The sequence below is a fragment of the Anolis carolinensis genome, chromosome 1, assembly GCF_035594765.1.
Source record: "Anolis carolinensis isolate JA03-04 chromosome 1, rAnoCar3.1.pri, whole genome shotgun sequence".
Classification (NCBI taxonomy): domain Eukaryota; kingdom Metazoa; phylum Chordata; class Lepidosauria; order Squamata; family Dactyloidae; genus Anolis; species Anolis carolinensis.
In genome coordinates this window covers 91,509,551-91,535,935 of record NC_085841.1, presented here as the reverse complement: position 1 = coordinate 91,535,935, position 26,385 = coordinate 91,509,551, and the positions used below count along the sequence as shown (strand labels likewise).

The window sequence follows — 26,385 nt, the reverse complement described above, 5'->3', positions numbered from 1 at the left end:
CTCGCAAATGTAAGGTTGTGGCTTGGTTGAATCTATCAATTTATGGTGAGGGTTTCCTCTTTTCCTATTGCCTTTTTTCTTACCTAGCATTATCATATTTTCTAGTGAGCCACATGTTCTCTCAATATGTGGAAACTAAGAGCATCTCAGTTGAGTTATTTTGGCTTCACAGTTCCAACTTGATTTCATCTCAGGCCTATTTACGTATTTGTCTTTTTGGCAATCCATGGTATCTGTAGATCTCTTCTCAAACATATTTCAGTAGGTTGATTTTCTTTCTACCAGCTTTCTTCACAGTCTATATATACTCGTAGAAATTGAAAATACAACAGCAATGATATTATGAACTACAAAAACATATCTTACCTAGCCTTTTCAGTGTTGTGGTATTTATCATATGTATGCCAACCATGAAGGAGCCCCGGTGGCAAAGTGTGTTAAAGCACTGAGCTGCTGAACTTGCAGACCGAAAGGTCCCAGAGGGTCAAACTCCGGGAGTGGCCGCTGTTAGCTCCAGCATCTGCTAACCTAGCAGTTCGAAAACGTGCCAATGTGAGTAGATCAATAGGTACCACTCCGGCAGGAAGGCAATGGCGCTCCATGCAGTCATGCCGGCCACATGACCTTGGAGGTGTCTACGGACAATGCCGGCTCTTCAGTTTAGAAATGAAGATGAGCACCAACCCCCAAAGTCAGACATGACTGGACTTTACTTTTACCTTATGCCAACCATAACAGAGGAGGAATACTTTCAAAAAATAATAATAGCCACTTTCAGTGCACTGTGTCAGACTCGAGTTCATTTCAATTCTTCTCCTCTGCCAGCCATTAGGGTGCTCATTCTGGTATGATGAAATGGCCCACACTTCTCTGTCCATCAAGTAGCACTGTCTTCTTATCCTGCCTCCCACCTACCCCCCATGCTCAAGCTGCCATTCCTGTACCTGCTAAAATACAAGTGAGATGAGCTACTCTGATATTAAAAACACATTGCTTAGTTGTGACAAGCCCTGACTGAACTAAAGCTCTGACTTCATATAATAACAGACTGAATGTAGGATTTCCATATTAATGGCATGCCTTGAGGTATTGGACTGTCACTTTGTTTCTTCTGCTTATGAGAAAAGACCAGTAATAGCACCATTGGCCTGAAATAATTGCCATTTAAGTATGCTTTGGCTGAAAGTTCATTTTCTTGCCAACAGATGCCTGGAGCTCCGATGGCTTTGATTATAATTGCCTTAAACATGTTTTAAATCAGGGTAAGAGGGGGAAAATGAAGCACAGATATGGTAGCACATCCTATGAATTTCACACCCATAGCCCTATCCTATATTAGAAGTGTGGCTTTTCTGCATTCTTAAACACATGAATAGAACATCTATGCTGTAAAAATAATTCATTACAGTTTGTGTGTGCAATACAGGAGCATGGCTGTGATAATTTTTCTCTTTACATTTTTTGATTGGTGAGCAACCAAAGTTCTCTAGAAGGTAAACTTACAACATAATAAACAAAACAATGAAAGGGTGATAACAAAAGCAGTACATAATAAAACCAGAATAAAGTCTACTTTAAAAAGTAAAAACAATATAGTTTGTAATAAAATAAGCCACAGAGATTTAAAAGCATTAAAATGGTTCTGGGGTATTAAGCAGGTTGTTATCTCATGTGGCAAATAACATAATGCAGATTCTAGGTGAGTCTCTGTTGAAAGTCGATTTCACAATATAAGACACTATTACTGAAAAGGCCTCATTCTTGTAACTATCTACACTGAATCATTTCATGGGGCACCTGGAGTAGGGCCTCACATTATTACTTTAAGGTCACAGTAGGTAGATATGCAATGATACAATCTTGGCCAATTTAGGGATTTAAAGAATGAAATCAGTACTTTGAATTAGGACCAAAATAGATTGACAAACACCTAAAGACTGTAAGAAGACTGAAAACTAGTGGAGTAGTATCTGTAGTTTATTTCAGGTACCCAAAACATGTAAATATTCAAGATATTCGGAATATTCAAGACATTCAAAATATTCAAGATTGATAAAGGAGATTGATTATTTATAGACTACAGCAACACTGTTGTAACTGCGCCTTCGGAGATTATGGTTGATGGTGATGGGATTAGAAGAGGAAGAAAAAACCCTCGTGATGAGGGTTCATTGGAGGAGTTGCGCAGGAAATGAATTAGAGAGCTCAATGGGGAATCTTCTGAGGAAGATTCAGATGGGGAGTTTGGGGAAGAAATGGATGCTGAGGAACAGGTGGTGGCTGGGGAAGTGGGCACTGAATGGGCACAGCCACCGGAGATGTCTGGGGATTTGGGGCCTATGGATACTACTGAACCTGGGGTGTCTGCAGGGGCAGATCCCACTTGGGATGCTTGGAGAAGGGAGGATGGTTCTTTAAGTGTTCATGGGGCTAAGTATGGGCAGGATGATTGGGACTCCGACGAACTATTAGGCACTCCTGATCCACGAGCCCTAGCTGTGTGGAGTTCGGACTCTGAGTAAGATCTGGGACACCTGGTGTCTGGGTGTGAGTGTTTGGTCACCCAAGAGGAAGGGGAATAAAATGGGAATGTTTGGCCACTTCACTTTGCGTGTGGCAAGGTGTTGCTGAGGCGCCATTGGGATTTCTGTGCATTCATGAAGACTGGACTTGGACTGTGCTTCTGATCTGCTGTTACCATCGTTGCTTGGCTCTTTGTGCCTTTTCGTGGACCTGGTTTTGATGACTGCACCCTCTTCGGACCCTGGATTGGAATTTGACCTTGCTTCCGTCTTCGCCCTTTGATTGACGAGTACTCTCGGTTTTTGACTACTGGCTTGCCCTCTGGATTTCGCTGCTGCCTCCTGACCTGACCTTGGATCCTCCTGATGACATCTCTTCACCTTCCTCTTGGAGCTCTTGGCTTTATCTGCACCGTGGAAACAGTTTACTGCATTTCTAGTTTGTTTGCTTTCAGACCAGTTTGGTGTTTTCTTTTGGGAACTGTCTCTTTAAATCCACAAAGCCGGCTGACTGTTACAGAAAGGGCTTGGACCCAAAAAGTGCCTTTTGTACTAAGTTTGTTTAGCCTTGTTTTGTCCTGCTTGGAGTTCCGGATTTCTGCTACTCATTGCAGCTTTTGGAAGGTTTCAAGTTCTTGTTTATTTTGCCTATTTTTTAGTAGTCAACTCAATTTGTTTTCTAAGCTGAACTGAAGCGTCTTTTTAGTTTTATTTGACTGCCTGCGTGGATAAACAGCTGGGCTTGTTAAGACATACTTTTGAGTTATATTTTTGTTTGGACTTTTCTTGAAACATTGATAGTGAAGTGTTTCAAGATATCTTCTGTGTTTATGTTTACTTTTTGGCTTATTTCCTGAATAAACTCTGTTTTGTTCGTTAATTGGCGTCTGACTCTTGACAACACTTAGTCCTCATGTTCATATCAGTGCTACATAAGTTTTCAAGATGCAACTAGAACAGACCAATTTCTCTTTTGCCCCCTCACCAAGACCTTGGTAATGCATATCAAGCCCCCACCTTGCCCCAAATCCCAATATGGATCTTCAATATGAAAAGTTTTGGTTTGGTGAACCTGGCATCCAGAATCAGTACCAAGGGTCTAAATATTAAGCTATTAAGGAAATTAAGAACCTTTCATTTGAGGGAAGAACCAGAAGAAGAAAAAAGCTGTAAAATATCTAAGCACATTTCATCTCAACTGGACTATTAGCCATGTGTTAAGAAACTCGGCATACTACTATCTGAGGCCAACATTACCAACAGCCACCTGTTTTTTTGATGCCTTACTTGGGGATCTTCAGAGCCAAGGCTGTGCATCTTTTTGAAGGTACTTCCTATACCATCTCTTCCACTTTTTCTTTAAAGAAATAAGAGACCTGCTGCAGGAAGTGATTCCTAAGTGACCATCTCCAACTCTGGTGATGGCAGGCACAGGTCATCACTACTAGAACAGAGATCCTCATTACTATTCAGTTTGACCACCACTCTTCTACTTGGGTACATCCTCATATGAGCAGTGAGACTGTCAAACAACTCATGCATTAGCCCATTGGACAATGATCCTATAGCTAGCAGGAGCAAAGATTTCATGTGTGACTTTGACCACACTTTAGATGACCACAAAGTGTCCCCCAAAACATCCCAGCCCCATAAAAATTTAGTTGGCATGGCTTGGGAAAATTTGATCTTTAAAATTGGTTAGAAAGCCCTTTATGTATGAAAACATGTAAAAATGCTCCCACGTCACCTATAAGCACACCACATAACCTTATAGCATCTCCAAATACCTGTTTTCTTCAGCAGTCTCTCTCAAAATGGCAACAGAAAGACATATGTCTTCACTCCCTGATGCAATTCTGTGATGATTTGTAGAGGAAAATGGAGATAGTTGAGGTATTGGACTGTTGCTGGAGGAGCTTGCCGCCTCACTGCCCCACTTGCTCATCCCTGCCCCATAGAATACTGGCCTTGGTTTTAGAGAAGAAAACGGTAACATAATTATGGTGTATCTAATTATAATTATGCCACAGCTTATGGAGGGCATTTCCCAGATTTGACTGCTTCCATTTGTACTGTGGCCCAACAATTTAGCATCACAATCTTGCTAAGGTCATCAAAAGTAAAAGTTTTGCTGCAATTTAAAAACTGATTTTTAAAAAAGAGCTTTCATGAATTACAGATGATCACATTTTTGTGTGTGTGTGTGTGTGTGTGCGTGTGTGTGTGTGTGTGTGTGTGTGTGTGTGTGTGTGTGTGTATATATATATATATATATATATATATATATATATATATATATGTTTTAGAAGTAAGTAAACATATTTTGAATTTCTTAATAGCAGTACAACATTTATTATTGTAAAAGCAAACTGGCTTTCTAAAGAAGGAGCAAACAGGAGATTCTTCAATGTCTTGCTGCATCAGCAAAATAAATGCTTAGGATGCAGCTTGCCAACAACTGCACCAATGCAACATCAGAGCCATGATGTTACATCAGCATTATACCAGCTCTGTAAGCAGAGATAATGGGAAAGATTTTGTAGCAGGCATTTCTAACACATCTCTATAGTTTCCTTGAGTTAAAAAGACAATAGGTCAGACAAATGGTCCTTTCTATATACAGTGTTCTCTCACTAGTCTCAGGGGTTATGATCCAGGACCTCCCACAATAAGTGAAAATCTGCAAAGTAGGGACACTATATTTATTTTAATAAATATAGCATCCCTCCCTCCCTCTCTCCCTCTTTTAATGTACTGTACTGTATTCCTTCTTGTTCACTGAGGCGATGAGGCGCAGGCGGGGCCTACTGGTGCTGCCTGCGAGTGGCTGAGGAGGACAGTGCAGGACAGGCCACATGCCTGGGCCCTTTTGTGCCTGCGAGGGAGTGCGGGCCGTATGAAGAAACCCACAAAACAGTGAATCCGCAATAAGCGAAGGAACACTGTATCTACTTTTCATATTTTTAAAATAATCTAATCAAAGTAAAAGCTTTGACTCTAATAGCAGTGTATTACAATAAAATCATTTTATTGTTGTTTTAATAATACTGTAGCAAAGGAGCCAGCATGGTACATGGGTTTGAGTGTTGGACAGATGACATGGAATCCTTAGCAAGACAAAACAGTTACGATGTAATGGGCATACAATAGAGTCTCACTTATCCAAGACTCACTTACCCAAGGTTCTGGATTATCCAAGCCATTTTTGTAGTCAATGTTTTCAATATATCATATTTTGGTGCTAAATTCGTAAATACAGTAATTACAACATAACATTACTGCGCATTGAACTACTTTCTGTCAAATTTGTTGTATAACATGATGTTTTGGTCTTAGCTTGTAAAATCATAACCTAATTTGATGTTTAATAGGTTTTTCCTTAATCCCTCCTTATTATCCAAGATACTTGCTTATCCAAGGTTCTGCCGGCCCATTTAGCTTGGATAAGTGAGACTCTACTGTAACTGAAAGCTGGTGGGATGAGTCCTATAATTGGAATGTAGCAATGGAAAGGTATAACCTATTTCAGAGAAATAGAACAAACAGGATTAGGGGTGGAGTAGCATTATATGTCAAAAGTATTTACACCTGTGAAGAGATGTAAGACTTCAATTTTGGAAACCATATTGAGAGCATCTGGGTAAGAATTAAGGGAACAAAGACTGAAGAAGATGTAGTTGGGGGGATTTCAGCTACTCTGATATTTGTTGGAAAACAAACTTTGCTGAGAGTAAAGTCCAACAAATTCCTCACTTGCTTTGCAGACAATTTTATTGTCCAGGTGGTAGAAGAGGCAACAAGGGGATCAGCTGTTCTGGATCTGATCCTAAATAACACTGAGGGTCTGGTCTATGGAGTGGAAATAGTGGGATCCTTGCGAGTGACTATGTGCTCCTGGAGCTTATTATACAAAGGAAGGGTGAAACCTCATCTGGAATACTGTGTCCAATTCTGCACACCACAGTTTAAAAGAGATATTGACAAGCTGGAAGGTGTCCATAGGAGGTCAACTAAAAAGGTCTGGAGACCATGTCCTATGAGGAGTGTCTTAAAGAGTTGGGTATGTTTAGCCTCCAGAAGAGAAGGTTGAGAAGAGGCATGATAGCCATGTATAAATATGTGGAAAGAAGAGGGATCAGAATTGTTTTCTACTGCCCTGGAAACTAGGACTAGGAGCAATGGTTTCAAATTACAAGAAAGGAGATTCCACCTGAACAGTAGGAAGAATTTCCTGACTGTAAGAGCTGTTCACCAGTGGAACACTCTGCCTCGGAGTGTAGTGTAAGTTCTTTATTTGGAGGCTTTTAAACAGAGGTTAGATGGACACCTGTTGGAGGTGTTTTGATTGTGCTTTTCCTGCATGGCAGGGGGTTGGACTAGATGGCCCATGTGGTCTCCTCCAACTCTATTATTATATGATTTTAAAAGCATGCGTAATAGTCGAAGACATTGGCACAAATAATCTAGAAACTAGCACAGCCCACATACATGCATATACACACACACACTGGGCCACAATCTACAAAATGTGGCAATGAATTTACCATATTGAAGGAAAGTGCACAACATTTGTTGCTCTTTTTGCAGCAATCTGTTTTTGATTAACAACAAACCAACCTAAAACTTTACTTTCACACCAGTATCTATGATATCAGCTGTAATCATGGTCCTTTCAGTGACTTATGGAGTTTCAGAGGTAGGAGGAAAAAGCAAGAGCAATAACCTAGGGGAAAATCTGGCTCAGGGAACCCCTATTGTTAGCATTGTTGGGCCCTTCCAAACAGGGCCAAATCCTGGGAGTTCCTTCCAAGATTCAGGCCCCACACCCACCTCAAATCCCAGGTTTTCCCTTGGAGGTGGTGGCTACATGCCCTCCCGGGGTAACCAGAGATTGACCCGGGAGAGCAGCCAGCCAGACCCCAGCCCCACTTACCCTCAAAAATACCTGAGGAGCCTGGCTGCAATCCTCCCTGTGATGGCACGCCTGGGAAAAAGAAACTATATGTCTGGCTGCCCGGTGGCTATCGGTTTACCCTCTGGTTGTACTTCAAACCTTTAAAATAAATACTCTTGAGACTGGATAAAGTTAACCAAAATATGTTTATTGAACAAAGGCAATGTTAACTTCAGTCAGGATTCTTGAATAATGAATCAAAATAACATATAACAGAAACGAAGTGCATTGATTGAGCTTAGTCACACAGGAAATAAACTCTTTGTTGTATCTGAAATAATATGAGGTAAAATATTTGACTGTAACTGTGGTAAGTCACTTGGTTATTAGTACAAAACAGAATGAAGATGGCAAAGTACAAAATTATAATGAAGTACACTTTGCTTTAATGTTGTGAGACAAAACACTCCAAATTATAATGAAATAGAACTACAGTAGAGTCTCACTTATCCAACATAAACGGGCTGGCAGAATGTTGGATAAGCGAATATGTTGGATAATAAGGAGGCATTAAGGAAAAGCCTATTAAACATCAAATTAGGTTATGATTTTACAAATGAAGCACCAAAATATCATGTTATAAAACAAATTTGGTAGAAAAAGTAGTTCAATACGCAGTAATGCTATGTAGTAATTACTGTATTTATGAATTTAGCACCAAAATATCACGCTATATTGAAAACATTGACTACAAAAATGTGTTGGATAATCCAGAACGTTGGATAAGCGAGTGTTGGGTAAGTGAGACTCTACTGTATTTTGATTGTAAATGGAGGCTGTAGTGAAAAGTACAAGGCTTTGCTGTTGGTAAGTAAGCTGAGATGGCTATATAATATGAACTAGATTATTAAGGAAAGGTATAAACTAATAATGATGAAAAACTGAACTAATAATAGTAAAATACTCTAGGCTTTGTGGTATGTACTCTGAACTGTATTGGCTATAATATCTTTAAGGTAAATACTCAACTAAAATGGCTATAAGGTAGGTACACAAGGCTATAAAGTAAAATACTCTTGGCTATGAGGAATAACTATGCTGGTAAATACAGGGCTGTGGTGAAGTACACAAAGCTTTAATATCTATATGGTAAATACTGGACTATAGGTAAAGTACTCTAGGCTATGGTGGTATAGAACACAATTTAGGCTTTAGGTAAGTACTGAACTTTGCTATGGTGTGGTAAGTACATGCTATAGATTACCTGTTTTGGATTGCCAGTCCAAAAGAACCCAGACAATTTTCTGGCCTAACTTCTAGAAGCTCTGAAATAGAATGCCAAAAAGGGAGGGAAACCTCTAAGATGAGCTCTGAGGCTGCAGAGCTGAACCAACTCGCCCTGGCCTGCAGGGGGGTTTTAAGCTCCACCCCTAAATTAAGTGCAAATGGAACAGTCCACCAAAGGGAAGCTAAACCAGGAAATGAACAGAGAAGAGAAAAAGCTGAGTGAAGACATCACACTCCCTCTCCCACCCAACCTCCCAACGCTTCATTTTAACATGCCAGGAGCTTTTGCCAGAGGGGCATGAGCATGCAGCCAAGCCCCTCGGGTAGGTTTGGGAGGTAAATGGGGGGCTGAGAGGAGAAGGTTAGGGTGCCATCCCACTACTTCAGACTCTTGGATCCCAAAAAACCAGGACTGCAGTGGGGATTGATTGAGGAGTCAGTCCCCACAGGGCCCACACCTGGAAGGAGGTCCTCCAGGTCAGTCGCTTGGCCAATCGGGGCATAGGGTGGCAACCTGTGCTCGACGGGGTCGCACTCCCCCTGAAGACACAGGTCCGCAATTTAGGAGTCCTTCTGAATTCATCGCTGACGCTTGATGTTCAGGTGTCGGCAGTGGCTGGGAGTGGCTTTGCACAACTAAAAATTGTACGCCAACTGCGACTGTACTTCGTGAAGTCTGACTTGGCCATGGTGGTCCATACCCTAGTTACCTCCAGGATGGATTATTGCAATGCACTATATGTGGGACTGCCCGGAAACTAGTTAGTCCAACGATGTCAGGACCCAGGCTGCAGAGCACCAATAACCATACACAGAGGCCAGAATCTATCTAATATCTTTATTGAAGGAATATATAAAGTTAATAAAAACAAGTGTAGAAAATAGTCCAGAATTAGACCTTTCAGGAAAGGTCAGAATTAGTCCAAAAAAGCAATGTCCAATAAGAACTATTAAGGTCCAAAGTTGTAATCCAATAACCGAAACACTCACTTTGCCAAGCAAAGTGAGGGGAGATGACAAGGTCCTTTAGTCCATGAAACTTGAGCGAGGCTAGGAAATAACTTGATACTTGAAACAAGGCTTGAACGTGGAACAGGGTAACTAAGAACAAGAACAAGGTCCGTGGAATAACTTGATAGAATCCGTGGAACAAGGCAAAGATTGATCCTGGGAAACAAGGCAAAGTCCGTAGATAACAAAGGCTGGGAAGCAAGGCGAAGGCTGGATAGCAAGGCAAGGCTTGAGCAGGAGCGAGGCTTGAATCGGAGCGCGCTGTCCAGACACAACTCGCTCCGTAGGCTGACGAATTGACTCCGCGAAGTTACTACGCGGGTAAAACACCTAAATAGAGTCTAACTTTCCCGCCGAAGCAGTTCTCTGGGAATCAGAACCGAAAGCTAAACTCTGAGACCAGATGTGAGACTCCCCAAAGATTCTCACGAGAAGCAGTCTTAATTGGCCACATTCTTAGCTGCAATCCTCGCACTCCTGCGCGAAGCTGATTCCAAACTTCTCTGTTGTTTACAAAACTCCCGGCGCAAGAACACGGGAGAAGTAGGCTCTGGGCTTGTTTGACATACTTCTGGGAGACAACTTTCTTGCAGGTGCAAGGTTCCCAGATCTGCCTGGGAAAGATCTGGCTGAGAAGAATCCAGTTCAGACTGGGAAGGTAAAAAACCCAAGTTTTCGTCTTCATCAGGAATTACAATGTCCTGAGCAGGACTACAAGGCCCATGGGTCATCACACTATCCCCCTCCTCAAGGCCCCTCCCAAACTGGGGCCCTCTCCCCGAGGCGCGAGGTCGCGGTTTGGTGGGATAGGTCTGATGAAAGCGACGGGTTAGATCAGGAGCATGGACTGTGGAGGCGTCTTCCCAAGAGCGTTCCTCAGGGCCAAAACCCACCCAGTCAATGAGATATTGTAGGCGGCGGCGGTGAAAGCGAGAATCCAAAATGTCCTCAACCTCGAACTCCTCCTCCCCATTCATCAAAACAGGAGGGGGGGCTGGTTGGTCTGTATCAGGTCGCACACCATCCGCCGGAAGGAGCAGGGAACGGTGAAACACTGGGTGAATGCGCATTGAACGCGGAAGTTGGAGTTTGAAAGTCACGGGGTTTAATTGCGCCACCACTGGATAGGGGCCAATGAAACGGGCATCTAACTTCCGGCAAGGGCGGTGGGAGGGCAGGAAGCGAGTGGACAGAAAAACCCGATCTCCTACCTTGATTTCGGGGCCCGGCTGGCGATGTTTGTCAGCGTGGCGTTTATAGTCCTCCTTGGCTTGGTCCAGTTGCTGGAGCAAAAGTTGTTGCACCGCTGTGAGTTCCTGCAGCCAATCCTCTGCTGCGGGAACTTCTGAAGTTTCAATGACAGGGGGGAAGAAACGTGGATGGAAGCCGTAGTTTGCAAAGAACGGCGTTTCTTTTGTAGAAGCTTGAACTCCATTGTTGTAGGCAAACTCAGACAGTGGTAACAGAGAAGCCCAATTATCCTGTTGGTAGTTTACATAACAGCGAAGATACTGCTCCAAAGTGGCATTGGTGCGCTCCGTTTGCCCATCTGTTTGGGGATGATGAGCTGAAGATAAGCGAGAGTCTATGCCCAATAGTTTTTGTAGTGCCTTCCAAAAACGAGAGGTGAATTGAGATCCACGGTCTGTGACTAAACTCTTGGGCAATCCATGTAGTCTGAAAACATGTTGAAGAAATAGATCCGCAGTTTCTTTGGCCGTGGGGAGGCCTTCACAGGGAATGAAATGGACTAACTTGGTGAAAAGGTCCACCACCACCAAGATCGTGGTGAATCCACAGGAAGGTGGTAGGTCAGTGATGAAATCCGCGGAAATTATTTCCCATGGGCGAGATGGGGTAGGAAGGGGGTGTAAAAGCCCTGAGGGCTTCTCCCTTCGTATCTTGGAGCGCTGGCATACTGGGCAGGTGTTGACATATTTTTCCACATCCTTGCGGATCTTGGGCCACCAAAAATCCCTTAGGATCAAATGCATAGTTTTAAATAGTCCGAAGTGTCCTGCTGGTTTGCAGTCATGACACAGACGAAGCGCTTTTTCCCTGCCCGGTCCGGGTGGGATATAAACATGATTTCTATAGCAGAGCAGCCCATCTTTAAGCGAAAAGGGAAAGTGCAGACCTTGGCGAAGTTGGTCCTGCGCCCAGGCATCTGCTTGCTGACTAGCCCTGATTTCTTGAGCACAGATGAGTCCTGGAGTAGGGGAAGTTGAACCAATGGGAATGGATTTGGTGTTCCCCACCGTGAGCGTGGCAAAGTTCTCGGGTTGTAGCAGTTGGGATTCAAAGGTCTCCTTGCGTCCTGCAGCGTACTCCGGTTTACGTGACAGGGCGTCTGCTTGCTTGGTTTGGGCTGGGGTCACATAATGGATCTGGAAGTTGAAACGTTCAAAGAATAAAGCCCAACGTTGCTGCCTCTGATTTAGTTTGCGGGCAGTTCTTAGATGTTCTAGATTACGATGATCTGTGTGGACTTCAATGGGAAATTTGGCCCCTTCTAGCCAATGTCTCCAAGTTTCAAAGGCTGCCTTTATGGCCAGTAGTTCTTTTTCCCAAATGGTGTAATTCCTCTCTGGTGTGGTTAGTTGACGAGAATAAAAGGCACAGGGATGGAGGTGATCTCCCACCGGTTGTAAGAGTACAGCCCCAATTGCCACATCAGAGGCGTCCGCTTGCACCACAAAAGGGGTTCCAGGATTTGGGTGCTGTAGAATTGGCTGGGAGGTGAATAGTTTCTTTAGTTGCTGGAACCCTTTCTCTGCTTGATCAGTCCAGCGGAAAGGCTGCTTTCCACGGATGCAGCTAGTGATGGGGTCGGACCAGCGGGCAAAATCTGGAATGAACTTGCGGTAATAGTTCGCGAACCCCAAGAAACGCTGCACCTCTTTCTTGTTAGTTGGCGCCCGCCATTCCAATACTGCTGAAACCTTGGCTGGATCCATGGAAAGCCCTAGAGGCGAGATGCGGTAACCAAGGAAATCTACCTCTTGTAGATCAAAGGCGCATTTTTCCAGCTTGGCATAAAGTCCATGATCCCGCAATCGTTGTAACACCATTTTGACGTGGTTCTCATGTTCTGATTGTGATCTAGAAAACACCAAAAAATCGTCCAGGTAGATTATCAAGAACCTGTCTAGATAGTCCTGAAAAATGTCATTGACAAAATGCTGGAACGTTGCGGGGGCTCCGCATAAACCGAAATTCATAACTCGGGACTCGAATAATCCGAATTTAGTCTGGAAGGCGGTCTTCCACTCGTCCCCTTCCCTGATGCGAACTAAGTTGTAAGCCCCCCGAAGATCCAGCTTGGTGTAAACCTTGGCTCCTCGAAGCCGATCCAGTAGATCCGAGATTAAGGGCAGGGGATAGCTGTTCCGCTTGGTGATATTGTTCAATGCTCTGTAGTCCACCACCAAGCGTAGTTCCCCTGACTTCTTCTTCACAAACATCACTGGGGAGGCGGCTGGGGATTGAGAGGGTCTGATGAATCCCTTGCGAAGGTTTGTCTCTAAGAATTCCCTGAGAGCTTCTTGCTCTGGTTCAGTCAGGGAGTAGAGATGCCCTCGCGGGATCGGGGCCCCCTCCACCAAGTCAATGGCACAGTCATAAGGTCTATGTGGGGGTAATTTTTCGGCTTCTTTCTCATTGAATACATCCCAATACTCGGAGTACTTCTTTGGCAAGGTGATGATGGGCTCGGTGTCTGTGGCGTGGCATACCTTGGCTACGAGGCAATGGTTTTGGCAGTACGGTGAAGCAAACTGCAGTTCTCTGTTGGACCAGGAGATGTTAGGGTCGTGGAGAGTCAGCCATGGAATTCCCAAAATCACAGGGAAATGGGGGACCTCGGTAACAAAGAAGGAAATCTCTTCCATATGTTCCCTTATCCACATCCTGGTGGGTTCCGACCACTGACTTACGGGGCCCGTCTTGAGGGGGCGGCCGTCTATGGCTTGCACCACACGGGCATTCTTGAAATCATGATATTGTAATCCCAGAGAGTCGGCATACTCTCTATCGATGAAATTGTTGGTAGCTCCAGAGTCTATCATGGCGTGGATCATGACGGGTCCCCTTTTTGCTGACCATAATGTGACCACGAGAAGGAACAGGACCCCGGTTGGCGGCTCTTGGATGGATTTTTTGACCGGGTTGGCGAGCCTCTCTACACCCGGTCGTTGGCTTCCCCCGCCGGCTGTGTGCCAGTCGGCTCAGACGTCTTCGTCTCCGTGGAGGACGCCGCCGCAAGACGGGCGGCAGGCTTCCCTTTGGCTGGGCACTCTCTGGCGAAGTGGCCCCCGTTCCCGCAGTACCAGCAGAGGTTTAAGCGTTGACGACGGGCCTTCTCGGCGGCATCTAGTCTGGGACGCACATTGCCCAACTGCATCGGCACCTCCTCGCCTCCTCTGGGGTATGGGGTTGGCGGTGGGGGTCTCCAGACCGGACGTGGCTGAATGCTGGCGGGAGCGGGGGGTTTTGCCCCGGCTCTACCGCCCTGGCCTCGAACCCACTGTTTCCTGTTGGCAATCATGACTTCAGCCCGTAAACATTGATCAATGAGTGCCTCGAGGGTCTGGGGAGGATCCACCTTGGAGATTTCTTCCAGCATTTCAATGTTGAGACCCTCCCGGAATTGTCCCCTGAGGGCTACATCGTTCCAGCCGGTGTTGTGGGCCAGCACTCGGAACTCGGCTATATACTGAGACATAGGTCTGTCTCCTTGGAAAAGGCGACGGAGTTTGTGACCGGCTGCCTCCAAATTGTCCTCGATTCCCCAAGTCTCCTTGAGGTGGTCCAAGAAGCGTTGCGCTGATCTTAGGTGTGGAGAGGCTTGGTCGTACAGTGCCGTCGCCCAGCTGGCCGCTGGCCCGTCTAGAAGACTGTAAACCCATGCCACTTTGATGTCTTCTTGGGGAAACTCGGCAGCACGGGCCTCTAGATAAGCTTGACATTGGCGACGGAAGACATGAACCTTAGAAGCTTCTCCAGTAAACTTGGTTGGCAACGCCATGGCCGGAAGACGAATTCCGCGTTCCTTCAAACCCCTTATTTCTCCATCCTGTGCATTGAGCTTATCACGGATTCGGTCCACCTCATCCTTGTCGATGGTGTAGGTAATCGGCTGGCCGCTCGGCCCAGGTACGACTCCGGTAGACATTCTGGCCGAGGTTAATTGGTGCTTAGGGTGGCGGAGTCAAACTGTCAGGACCCAGGCTGCAGAGCACCAATAACCATACACAGAGGCCAGAATCTATCTAATATCTTTATTGAAGGAATATATAAAGTTAATAAAAACAAGTGTAGAAAATAGTCCAGAATTAGACCTTTCAGGAAAGGTCAGAATTAGTCCAAAAAAGCAATGTCCAATAAGAACTATTAAGGTCCAAAGTTGTAATCCAATAACCGAAACACTCACTTTGCCAAGCAAAGTGAGGGGAGATGACAAGGTCCTTTAGTCCATGAAACTTGAGCGAGGCTAGGAAATAACTTGATACTTGAAACAAGGCTTGAACGTGGAACAGGGTAACTAAGAACAAGAACAAGGTCCGTGGAATAACTTGATAGAATCCGTGGAACAAGGCAAAGATTGATCCTGGGAAACAAGGCAAAGTCCGTAGATAACAAAGGCTGGGAAGCAAGGCGAAGGCTGGATAGCAAGGCAAGGCTTGAGCAGGAGCGAGGCTTGAATCGGAGCGCGCTGTCCAGACACAACTCGCTCCGTAGGCTGACGAATTGACTCCGCGAAGTTACTACGCGGGTAAAACACCTAAATAGAGTCTAACTTTCCCGCCGAAGCAGTTCTCTGGGAATCAGAACCGAAAGCTAAACTCTGAGACCAGATGTGAGACTCCCCAAAGATTCTCACGAGAAGCAGTCTTAATTGGCCACATTCTTAGCTGCAATCCTCGCACTCCTGCGCGAAGCTGATTCCAAACTTCTCTGTTGTTTACAAAACTCCCGGCGCAAGAACACGGGAGAAGTAGGCTCTGGGCTTGTTTGACATACTTCTGGGAGACAACTTTCTTGCAGGTGCAAGGTTCCCAGATCTGCCTGGGAAAGATCTGGCTGAGAAGAATCCAGTTCAGACTGGGAAGGTAAAAAACCCAAGTTTTCGTCTTCATCAGGAATTACAATGTCCTGAGCAGGACTACAAGGCCCATGGGTCATCACAAACGATCAGCAGCCAGATTGCTAACCGGAGCAACTTACAGGGAGCAGTCAACCCCCGTGTTTAAGGAGCTCCTTTGGCTGCTGTTCACTTTCCGGTCCCAATTCAAGGTGCAGGTAATCACCTACAAAGCCCTGAACAGTTTGGGACCCGTCTATCTTTGTGACTGCCTTTCCCCCTATGAGCCTGCATGATCTCTTTGATCCTCATGGGAAGCCCTCCTCTCGTTCCCACCACTATCACAGGCTCGGCTTGTTGGAATGAAGGAGAGGGCCTTCTCTGTAGTGGCCCCTCAGCTTTGGAATTCCCTCCCTAGGGAGATTAGACTGGCCCCAACCCTGTCTGCCTTTATCAAAAAGCTTAAAACATGGCTCTTTCATTGTGCATTTGAACAATCACTAACATGATAGATCCCTATCATTGCCACATTGCTTCCTAGCACTTTATTTTCCTTCCTATTTATCCTATCCCACATTATCCCAGGCAACTCTCTGACACTTGTCCATGCACTTTATTAAATGGCTTTGAAATTGTGTACTTTTTATATACCCAACCCCTTTTTATCCATAGTGGTAGATGCTTGTATCATTACATCATTTTTTATGGTCAATATGTGTTTTACTGTATGTTGTATTTTAACTGCTTATTTTATCTGATTGTTGTATCATTGTTTCTCAGTTATAGATATTGGTTTTAATTTGTTATATTTTGTTTCTGTTTAGGGCTTGGCCCCATGTTAGCCGCCCCGAGTCCCTTCGGGGAGATGGTGGCGGGATAGAAAAATAAAGTATTATTATTATTATTATTATTATTATTATTATTATTATTATTATTAAAGATCCATACCTTACATTAAGGTCTGGATTTTTCCAGGTGTTTAATTAATCCTAAGTAAACTGGGAGATCTCAGTTTACTCCAGATTAATTCAGGTTTACCTGAGGCATCATTTGGAGACCTCAGGTAAACCCGTGACAGGTCCCGCATTTTGGGCCTGCCTGGAAGGGCCCTCAGAAGTGTTATTACTACATTATGTATGTAAAAGAAAAAAAGGATTACAGTGTTGATGTCAGTCCAATAACAACATCTCTAGGGGTCAAAACAATACTTTCACCTATGCCACCCATTTTGAGGATGCTCAGATTTTGCCTTTTCTCTCTTTTAAGCCAAAGGCTTCAAAGGATTGACCCTCATCCCATTAGGAATATAGCCTTCTGTTTTCTTATAAAAAGAGGACCCTCCCTACAGCTCATTCTATATGATGTTCTTTTTGAAAAACAGTCAAGATTTATTCTGCCTATTTAAGAAGCACAATAGAAAAGCCTCTTTGTGCATAAGGTCAGAGCTAACATAATCCCCAGATTTGAGACTAGATCTAGAAATCAAATAGGGAGTAAGAGGGGACATTTCTGATGCACCCAAATCTCCTGTGAGATGTTGTTCTCCACCAGTAAGGCAGATCTAATAACTGCTTTTTAAAGCCATTTTGAGCCTCTATAAGCTTTCAGCGTGTTTATATGAAATACAGAAATGTCAGTTTAAATGCCATTGTACCAATGATTGCAATAAAGAAGGGAAAATTTAGAATTTTATTTTTATCTTTCTATGTTTTGCTATGTATGTTGTTGGAATTTAACCCAATGGTCAATAAAGAATGATGTACTACTTCTTTTTCATTTCTTTGAACTTCTAGCCAAAGCTTATTAAATTCATTTTTAATAAAAGAGGCAAAAAGAAAGATAAAGAATTCCATCAACTAAACCAAAATATTATAAGGATATATAAAGTATTTCTAGGGATAGACTCTGACAGGGGGTGGTCTCATGTAATCGGATTTTGAAGCCAACCTGCAGTTTCAAGACTATTTATTTTCAAGATCATAAACAATGCTTTGTTTTTTTAAACAAATTCTTAGCACCACTTCCAGTAACCATGACATCATGTTAATTGTGCCAAAACCTAAATAATCATGCTACAATCAAAATAATTATTCATTAATTTGAGTAGAACTTCTTAATGATACCTCCCTAATGTGTTTTACCAATTTTTTGCAGAAGGGTTGTAATACTTATGGGATTCATTTGTTAAGTGAGCTTGGCTTAGCCGAACCCAGGCCATAACTTTCATTATTTTCAGGATGCTGAGTTTTAAGCTGTCATGGCAACCTCAGTCCTATTTGATTTGAACTTTGGGACATTTTTGTTCTTCTGTCAATAACTAAAAATAGAAATCATAGAAACTTGCAATGGTCCAGTGAGCAAATCAGCAGGTGTGACTTTTTCCCTACTATGAGCCTTTTTCACACAGTTTTGTCATCTTGGAACAACATCTTATTGCCAGTCAAGGAAATCAGTCAAACTGGGAAAGTAAAAAATCTTTAGTCCTAAAAGCTTGGACAATGTGTTTGTGTTTATAGCTGCTTTCTACTTGAAGCTATTTCATCAACTATGTGAGAACACTCCTCCTACAGAGAGCTAGATGGGACTACAGCAGAAAAATTGAAAAGCACATGTCATATCCTTATGAACTGCAAAGGAAAGAAATACAGGTTGAGTATCCCGTATCCAAAATGCTTGGTACTGAAATGCTTCCATGTTTTGGATTTCTTCAGATGTTAGAATATTTGCACATACATGATGAGATTTATTAAAGATAGCACCCAAGTCCCTATAAAACTTTAATTAAAATATTCTTTAAAAAGATAGCACCCAAGTACTAACACAAAATTCATTTATGTATGAAACAGAATTTGTGTGCATTGAAAGCAAAGGTGTCACAATCTCAGACACCTAAATTTTGGATTTTGGAGTATTTCAGATTTCAGACTAAGAGGTCCTCAGTCCGTATTCATTTCCTTCTGTCATCATCATCACTAATAGTATCTATGCAGAAAAGCCAGTGTAGTATTGTGGTTTGAGCATTGGAGTACTATTTTTCAGACCAAGGTTCAATTCCCCACTTGGTCATGAAAACCTACCAGGTCGCCTTATACGAGTCACACATTATCAGGCCAAGAAAAACCCTATGATAGGGTTGCCATGTGTCAAAAATGACTGGAAAATGACAACAAGAATACGTTTACTGAGTAGAGGAAAGTATCTTGAAGCTGAGATAATGGATATCCATTCTGGCTTCTTCGCACTTGTCTTATTCTTTTTTTCTTTGTTGGCACTGTTTGCATTTGTGCCTTGAGTATTTCACTTTTTTTAAAAAAACTCCCATCCATCTTTAACTTCCTTGTCTTTTAATATTGGCGTACATGGAATGCCGTTCAGTATTTCCTTCAGTTTTTAGAAGTCAGCCTTCCTTTGTATGGCAAACTGCGGGAGCACATGGGCACTTGCCCCTAAGGATCCGACCACTTTGACTGTATTGATCAGGTCTTCCACATTTGTTAAGATTAGATTAAGAGTAGCCAATCCCCTTGTTGCCTCTTCTACCTTCTGGGCCATAAAATTGTCTGCAAGGCAAGTGAGGAATTTGTTGGACTTTATACTCTTGGTCGGGTTTGTTTTCTAGCAGATATCGGGATAGTTGAAATCGCCCATGGCTACTATATCTCTTCTTTGTGCCTGTTTGGTCAGGTGTTGACAGAAGGCTTCATCAAGTCCTTCATCCTGACTTGGAGGTTTGTAGTATACACCCATGACGAGATCTTTTTGAGTCCCAGTTCCCTTGATTCTTATCCAGATGCTTTCAAGCTGGTTTCTCGGATTACAGTCTTGCATTTCTTCTGCAACATAACTGTTTTTGACATATAAAGCTACTCCCCCTCCTCTCCCCTTTGTTCTATTTCTGTGAAAGAGGTTATAGCCCTCAATGGCTACATTCCAGTGATGGGAGTCATCCCACCAGGTTTCAGTGATGCCCATGACATTGTACGTGTGGTGTTGTGCTAAAAGTTGGAGTTCGTCTTGCTTATTTCCCATGCTCTGTGCATTAGTGTACAGACATGTAAGCCCCTGTGACCTTCCCCCGAGCTGTTTATTTGGTATGATTGTGCTCTCGGTATTTGGTCCTTGCTGTGTTTGTGCAGTCCTCCGTTTAGCCTTTTGGCGGTTCCCTGTGGTCGTGGTTAATATAGTGTTCGCCAGGCTGTTGTTCCCCTCCCCCAGTGGATCTAGTTTAAAGTGCACCTGATGAGGTCTGTGTGCAAAAAGATGTTTTCCTACTTGTGTGAGATGCACCCCATCACTTGCCAGTAGGCCATCCTCCTGGAAGAGTAGGCCATGGTCGAGGAATCCAAAACGCTCCTCCTGACACCATTTTCTGGGCCAGTTATTGACCTGTACTATTTTTCTGGCCCTTGTAGAGCCGTGTCCTACAACGGGGAGGAGGGATGAAAAGATCACATGTACATTACATAGTTTTAGCTTTGTTCCAAGAGCTCAAAAATCATTTGTGACTACCATTATATTGTATCTATAGATGCTAGGCACAGCTTGCAGTCTTTGGCATCTGCTTCAGATGACTGCATAAATGGTTTTACAGACCCAAAGACTGTATGGACTGGAATATCTATAATCTGACAGTAATCAGGTCTATTTTTATCAAATGGCATACAATATTTTCAGGTTTAATTAGGAGGGAAGAAAATTTTCTGACTACTGGAACTGGAAATAGAATTAATTTTATGAAATTTTACATGAACCTATTTAATGATTAGGCCACTTCTACAGAGTGAATTAAACTGAATTTAATGTCATAAAATGCATTTAAATCATATTCTAATCGACCTTAAGAGTTCTGTTTACACTGTGAGTTTTTAAAATATTGTTTCATTAAATATGCACAGTGCTTTGCATTTCTAGGAACAGTTGTAACTTTTGATTTCAGATGAAACAAGCATTTGATTTAAATATAAAAAGCACATCCTCCTACAGCATACATCTTCTTGCAAAAACATACTGAAAACATTAACACTAGTGCTTAAAAGTTTTGAAAAGTGCATTTAAAGTAAATTCCTCCCAAAAGTCTGCATCTATTTAAAAAAAAAACCGAAAAAAAACCAAAAATATGTTTGTTTTTTTCTCACAATAGTCTTAATTTTCTTCGGAATGGCAAAAAAGGGCAAACTGAAAATTAAAATCTAATCCTTTATCTTTCCAAACATTTTATCTAAAAAGGAAAGTGGATAGCATAAATAATACTTGAATTAATGAAGTCTCATACTTTGTTTCAAATCCAGAACTGAAAAGCAAAGCCACTTCATTAAAGCAATGTTTCCTGACGGTGCTTGCTTATTCTACTCTTTCGGCTTCTTCCCTTTTTATCTTTGTTGTGATGTGTTTTAAACTGCAACTGCCTCAAGCTGTTGGGAGAAAAGTGACACCTAAATCTTCTAAATAAACTATAAAAAATCAAAGTGGAGCTGTAGGAAACTGTCAGTTGTGTTTTTGCTGAGTTATTGATTTCCAACTTGCCCCATTTATGTTCCAGATTGCAAGATGTTTTGCTTTTGTCCCCACTTCACATGTATTTTACTGGATGTTTTTCCGAATACACATGTTCTGATGTAATGTGGACATTCAGACTTTTTACATAAGCAAAAGCTTGTACTAAACTTCTTAATATATATTGGCTAAACCATTTCCTTTCAAATGTACATGTTTCAGTTATGTTCAAGCTTAAAACGTACCAAGGGATGTTTTCCCTTACAAAATGTACTACAAGCCTCACAGTGACAAAGGTCTGTTGGATCTGACTGTTTTTGCAGAACCAGCAGTCCCATATTCTTTCTCCATCCCCACCCCAATGTAGACTGAAAACCTGCTTTGAAGATCTTTGAAACCTATAGAGAACTCAGCAGAAAGGGAAGAATATCTACTGGCATTGGATAGTAAAGGTTACCAAAAGGTACCATGGCATTTGAATGCTGTATCCTAATTCTATAAATTATAAATTCTATGAATTATTTTCTTTATATTCTACTCTTCTACCAAAGAATTCAGGTTGATGTGAATTGCTCCCCACTCATCCTAACATTGCACCACCTTTGTGATATAAATTAGATTGAGAAAGAGAAAGAAGGAACTAGAGAGAGAGAGAGAATGAGAGAGTTAAAGTCCAACTGTGGCACCCTTTTCCATAGTCTGAATTTCTAACCACTGCAGTATGCTAACTTGGAACAATGTTTTTGGATAGATTTAATGTACTTTCTGTGAAGCTACATTGCTGAGCTTTTAAAAATCCTTTTTTTTAAAGGATTTCTACTTAAAGGTTCCAAATAAAGAGATAAGGAAGGAGGTGTAAATTGTTGCAAAAGTAGCCTCAGGGGTTACTTCAACCAAAGGGATTTGAAAGGACCTACTAATGTTCTACTAATTGGATGGACCTTTCACAGACATTTCAAAAGGAGAAAATCCATTATGGAGCAAAGATGCCTCTTTAATCACTGTGCAGTATATCAGTTCAGCCACCCTTCCCCCCACTTACCTTGCCCAAATTTTAGAGATTGGTTCCATGTAATTATTTGTGTTAAAGTAGGCAAAGGATAACAGGTAACTTAGGACCAAAAAGGCATAATGTTCTGTGATCTAGTTGGGTCATGGTTCCTTATCCTTGCTCATTAGAGTTGCCACTTTAGGATTGTTGTAAGGTTTTGGGGCTCTTGGTGTACCGATGCATTTTGGCATGTCAAAATTGATGTTGCATCGCTTCCTGCTACTTACTTGGAGTGTTTTCATGGAGATTGGGAACCTCTGGGATTGGGTGGGGGAAGCAGACTGCCACATTTCTGGCTGGTTCAAGAGAGCTTTGAGGTTGCATTTTGAGCTCCAAGAGCCCCAAAGCCTCACACCTGTTCTTGGGTGTAGGTGAGCAAATGCCCCCAACTCCTCAGCAGTTGCCCAGCCCGGCTTTCATTTGTAGTAAATAGATTTTTTTATTCAGATGAACAAATTCTGGAACCATAGCAACTGAGATTGCTAGTAGGATTTTCATTGTGATTTATGAAAGCAAAACTCTGTAATTTCATAATGTGAAGTTTACAATTTGCACCCAGGGCCCTTCCAGACAAGGCCCAAAATGCATGCCGTACTGGGCCTTTACCACAGGTGTTCAAACAATACCTCTGGTAAAAGAGAATTAATTTGGAGCAAAGCAAAGCCTTCTGTGATGCCTCAGGACACCTTCTTTGTCCTGAATTAAATTGATACCTCATTTTTTTAAATATTTTTCATAAAGGTTACATGATTTATTTATGAAATTAGCTTGTATTACAGACTTCTTCACACAAGTAATTTCAATGTAACTTCACATTGAAAAGCTCAAGAAAACAATCATTACATGTTATTAACAGTCCTAGCTGGTTTTGCTTCATCGAGATCAGCTTCCAGCCAGAGATATTTACGATGACGCCGCAGGACTTCAATGGCTTTCAGTTCTACAGGGGTTGGGACGACACCCAAGTCTTCCAATCCAGGAAGGTTAGGGAATCTCGTGTCTGTGGTGTGGAACCGATCAATTTTGTCCCTTGTTGTCCAAGGCTCAAATGGATTCATCTCAAAAAATCTTGCAATTAAATGATACATAGGACATGGCAATGGATACTCTGTGGAGCACTGCATATAGATACTGTACCAAGTCATAAAGGAGGTATCTGTGAGGGCCAGTCAATGTGTATGTTTTTCCTTTTGCATCAGGATCCTTAATAGCACTAATGATTGCTTTGGCAACATCAGAAACATAGATAGGCTGTTTTACAGTTTTTCTTCCAAATGCAATCAGTGGAACTCCACCAAACCAATGCATATTTGCATAATGATTGAAAAACCTATCTTCTCTCCCAAACATTTCAGAAGGTTTCAAAATGATAGCATCTGGAAATTCTTCCCTTACGACTCTCTCTCCAATAGCTTTATTCCTAAGGTATTTTGAAGGACTTTTCACATCTGCATTCAGGTGGGAAATGTGAATTAATTTTTCTACTCCAACTTCCCTTGAGAGCTGGGCAATATTTCTGGGAATATTAACAAAGACATCTTCATACTTGAAGCTTCTTGTTTCCCATTCTTTTCCAATAAGATTGATAACAACATTACTGTATTCAAGAGCTCTTCGGATAGAATCTTTGTCATGAGAATCCCATTCCATAAAAAGAAGCTGTCCTAGGTCACCCATGGGTCGAAGGTACATGAGGTCATACTGATCACAGCGATATGGGATGACGACTTGGGAACCAATGCGCCCCAGGCGGTTAACAACATATCGACCCAGGAATCCTGTGGCCCCAAAGACAGTAGCCACTACGCCACTGACGGAAGAGCGCCCACTTTTTCCATGGGGAATTACAGAGTAATGAACTTGGCGGTCATGGTGAAGCATGGTGATGCTGACAGAGAAACACAATACCCTGTCCTTGGCGACCGAAGGCCGGTTGCAGGGACGCGAAAGCAGCGGACGACGGCCGCCATCTTTCCCAGCGCCTGATACCTCATTAGACCCGGGCCTTTCTGAAAGGCACAGGTCTAATGGAGTATGGGGCCTGTGGGAACTGACCCCTGCTATCGCGCACGTTTTGAGCACCCATCCCCTCTCCCCAAACCCCAATTTTAGACCATAAAACATACTGGAAAGCTCCTGGCAGGCACAGAGGCTGCTTGCAAAATTCTCCTAGCAAGCTAAAATAGCACCTGATGAGAAGGGGAGGAAGAATTAGGAAAACTTTACAAGCAGGCTCTGTACCTGCCAGCTGCTTTCTGGTAAGTTTTAGGATCTAAATTTGGGGTTTGCAGATGGCTGGCTGCTATCCTAATTACAATCGGGATAGCATCTAGCCACCCAGGAGGAAAAATCCAGGATTTGGGGTGGGCTGTGGGGTCTCCAATCCAGGCGAAAATGGGTTACTTCAACTCATTTTCACCTATATTTTCCTGCTGTCTGGAAGGGCCCCCAGTTTGGCTACTGCCAAACAGCAGCCACCAACAGATCTCCCTATGTCATGTATTCTCTAAGTATTTTTTTTTCAAATCCCAAGAAAATTTGGGGGGGGGGGGTTCTGAAGCCCCATAGAAATAAGCTCAAAAAACCCAAAATGTTATTTCACAACTATAACCTCTACTCTATCACAAAAAAAGAAGGGAATTTGGTTTGGGAAGGCTATGCAGGAGCTTCAACTAATTTGTTATATGTATTTTTTAGATTTTTATATCATTTGTCAAATGCCAAGTTTTTGTTTTGCTTTGTTTTTATCCCCAAAGCAGAAAAGCTTAAAGGCTTTCTTGAGCGTTGTCCAGGAAAGCTTTCCGTAAGCTGATGTATTTTGAAACGAGTCAAAGGCAGTCTGGCCTCCATTAATAAAGGCTATGTTTAGGAAACCTTTGGATCCCTTTATAAAAATGCAGGTGAAGTTCAGGAACTGGTATTTCTAAGTAGTATAATTCCCATGTAATGCCCAATATATCTAAAAATATCATTTATATTTATTTATATGAAAATGCATTTGTCTGTGTTTGTGGCTTCATATTTTCTGTTGTCTAAAGGCAGTTAGTTTCATGCATTTGTATGGAATCGCTACAATTTTCTATTCGTCCCATTTGTATGGGCCCGTTTCCGTTTTCGTCTGCCACTTCTGAAAACAAGTGCCTATATGAATGAGCTTTTCCTCCCAAGGCAGAAAAAAATGAAGATTTTTGCACCTTGGGCAGCAAAAAACCAGGGCCTACATCTGAGCGGGCCCAGCACTCGGCTGTAGGCCCTGCATGCCGAGCCTATGAGCAAAGAGTGCTCAGTGGGCAGGGCCTACAACCGAGCATTTGAAGCTCATAGGGCCAACAGGCAAGGCTTAGAGGCGAGCGCTCTAGTGCTCGACTTTAAACCCTGCAAGCCGGGCCTACAAGCGTCGAGCACCTGGTGCTCAGCTGTAGGCCCTGCCAGTCATGGCCTACAGCCAGCACGCTGAAAATCAGCTGACCAAACGGCTACCATACTCCCCTTTTTTTCATTTCACTGTTCTTTTCATTCTGGATGGGGTTGTACTATTCCGCACTATCCAAATGGACGGAACAGTACAAAAACATTAAAGAAACCGATGAAATGGTATCTGGGCCAACTCTAATGGCAACCCCATGAATTGAATAAGGTTTTCTTTGCATTCATTTCTCAACCTATATCAGAAGGTCTCAGAATGAGATACACATTAATGAAAATACTTTAATTTTTTTTTGAAGAAATCTGTCATTTAAAGCAAAATAAATAAAAGAATTTTCCCAGTGACATATTTACCACACCTCTTTCCTGCCTGACTCTGAATCTCGCTGTGATTTGGTTCACCTGGAAAGTGACATTGTTTTTTCTCCTATCCATGGCTTGGTAATGCCAAACTCAGGCTTTTGAGCTGAAGTGCTTATTATGCCCAGGGCATATCATAATGCTGAAAAAATAAATCACTTGCATCATACAAAATAAGTCCACCAATCATTACACTGAAACATTTACTTGCAGGTTCAGTGGTCCATACAGTTGCACTAAATTATATTGTCTCTACTTA

At 42.6% G+C, this 26,385-nt stretch overlaps 2 protein-coding genes across 8 annotated transcripts in view; one reads left to right on the top strand and one right to left on the bottom strand.

Annotated features, from left to right (window-relative positions):
• The window catches only part of nkain2 (sodium/potassium transporting ATPase interacting 2), a 710,044-nt gene that overhangs the window by 497,325 nt on the left and 186,334 nt on the right, over positions 1 to 26,385 (top strand). The window lies entirely within an intron of this gene.
• LOC103280543 (NADH dehydrogenase [ubiquinone] 1 alpha subcomplex subunit 9, mitochondrial) lies at positions 23,070 to 24,317 on the bottom strand. Its single transcript, XM_008119939.3, is given in 3 exon segments — positions 23,070 to 23,447; positions 23,449 to 24,235; positions 24,238 to 24,317. Coding segments are annotated over 3 exon segments (1,128 nt in total). The 5' UTR covers positions 24,311 to 24,317; the 3' UTR covers positions 23,070 to 23,179.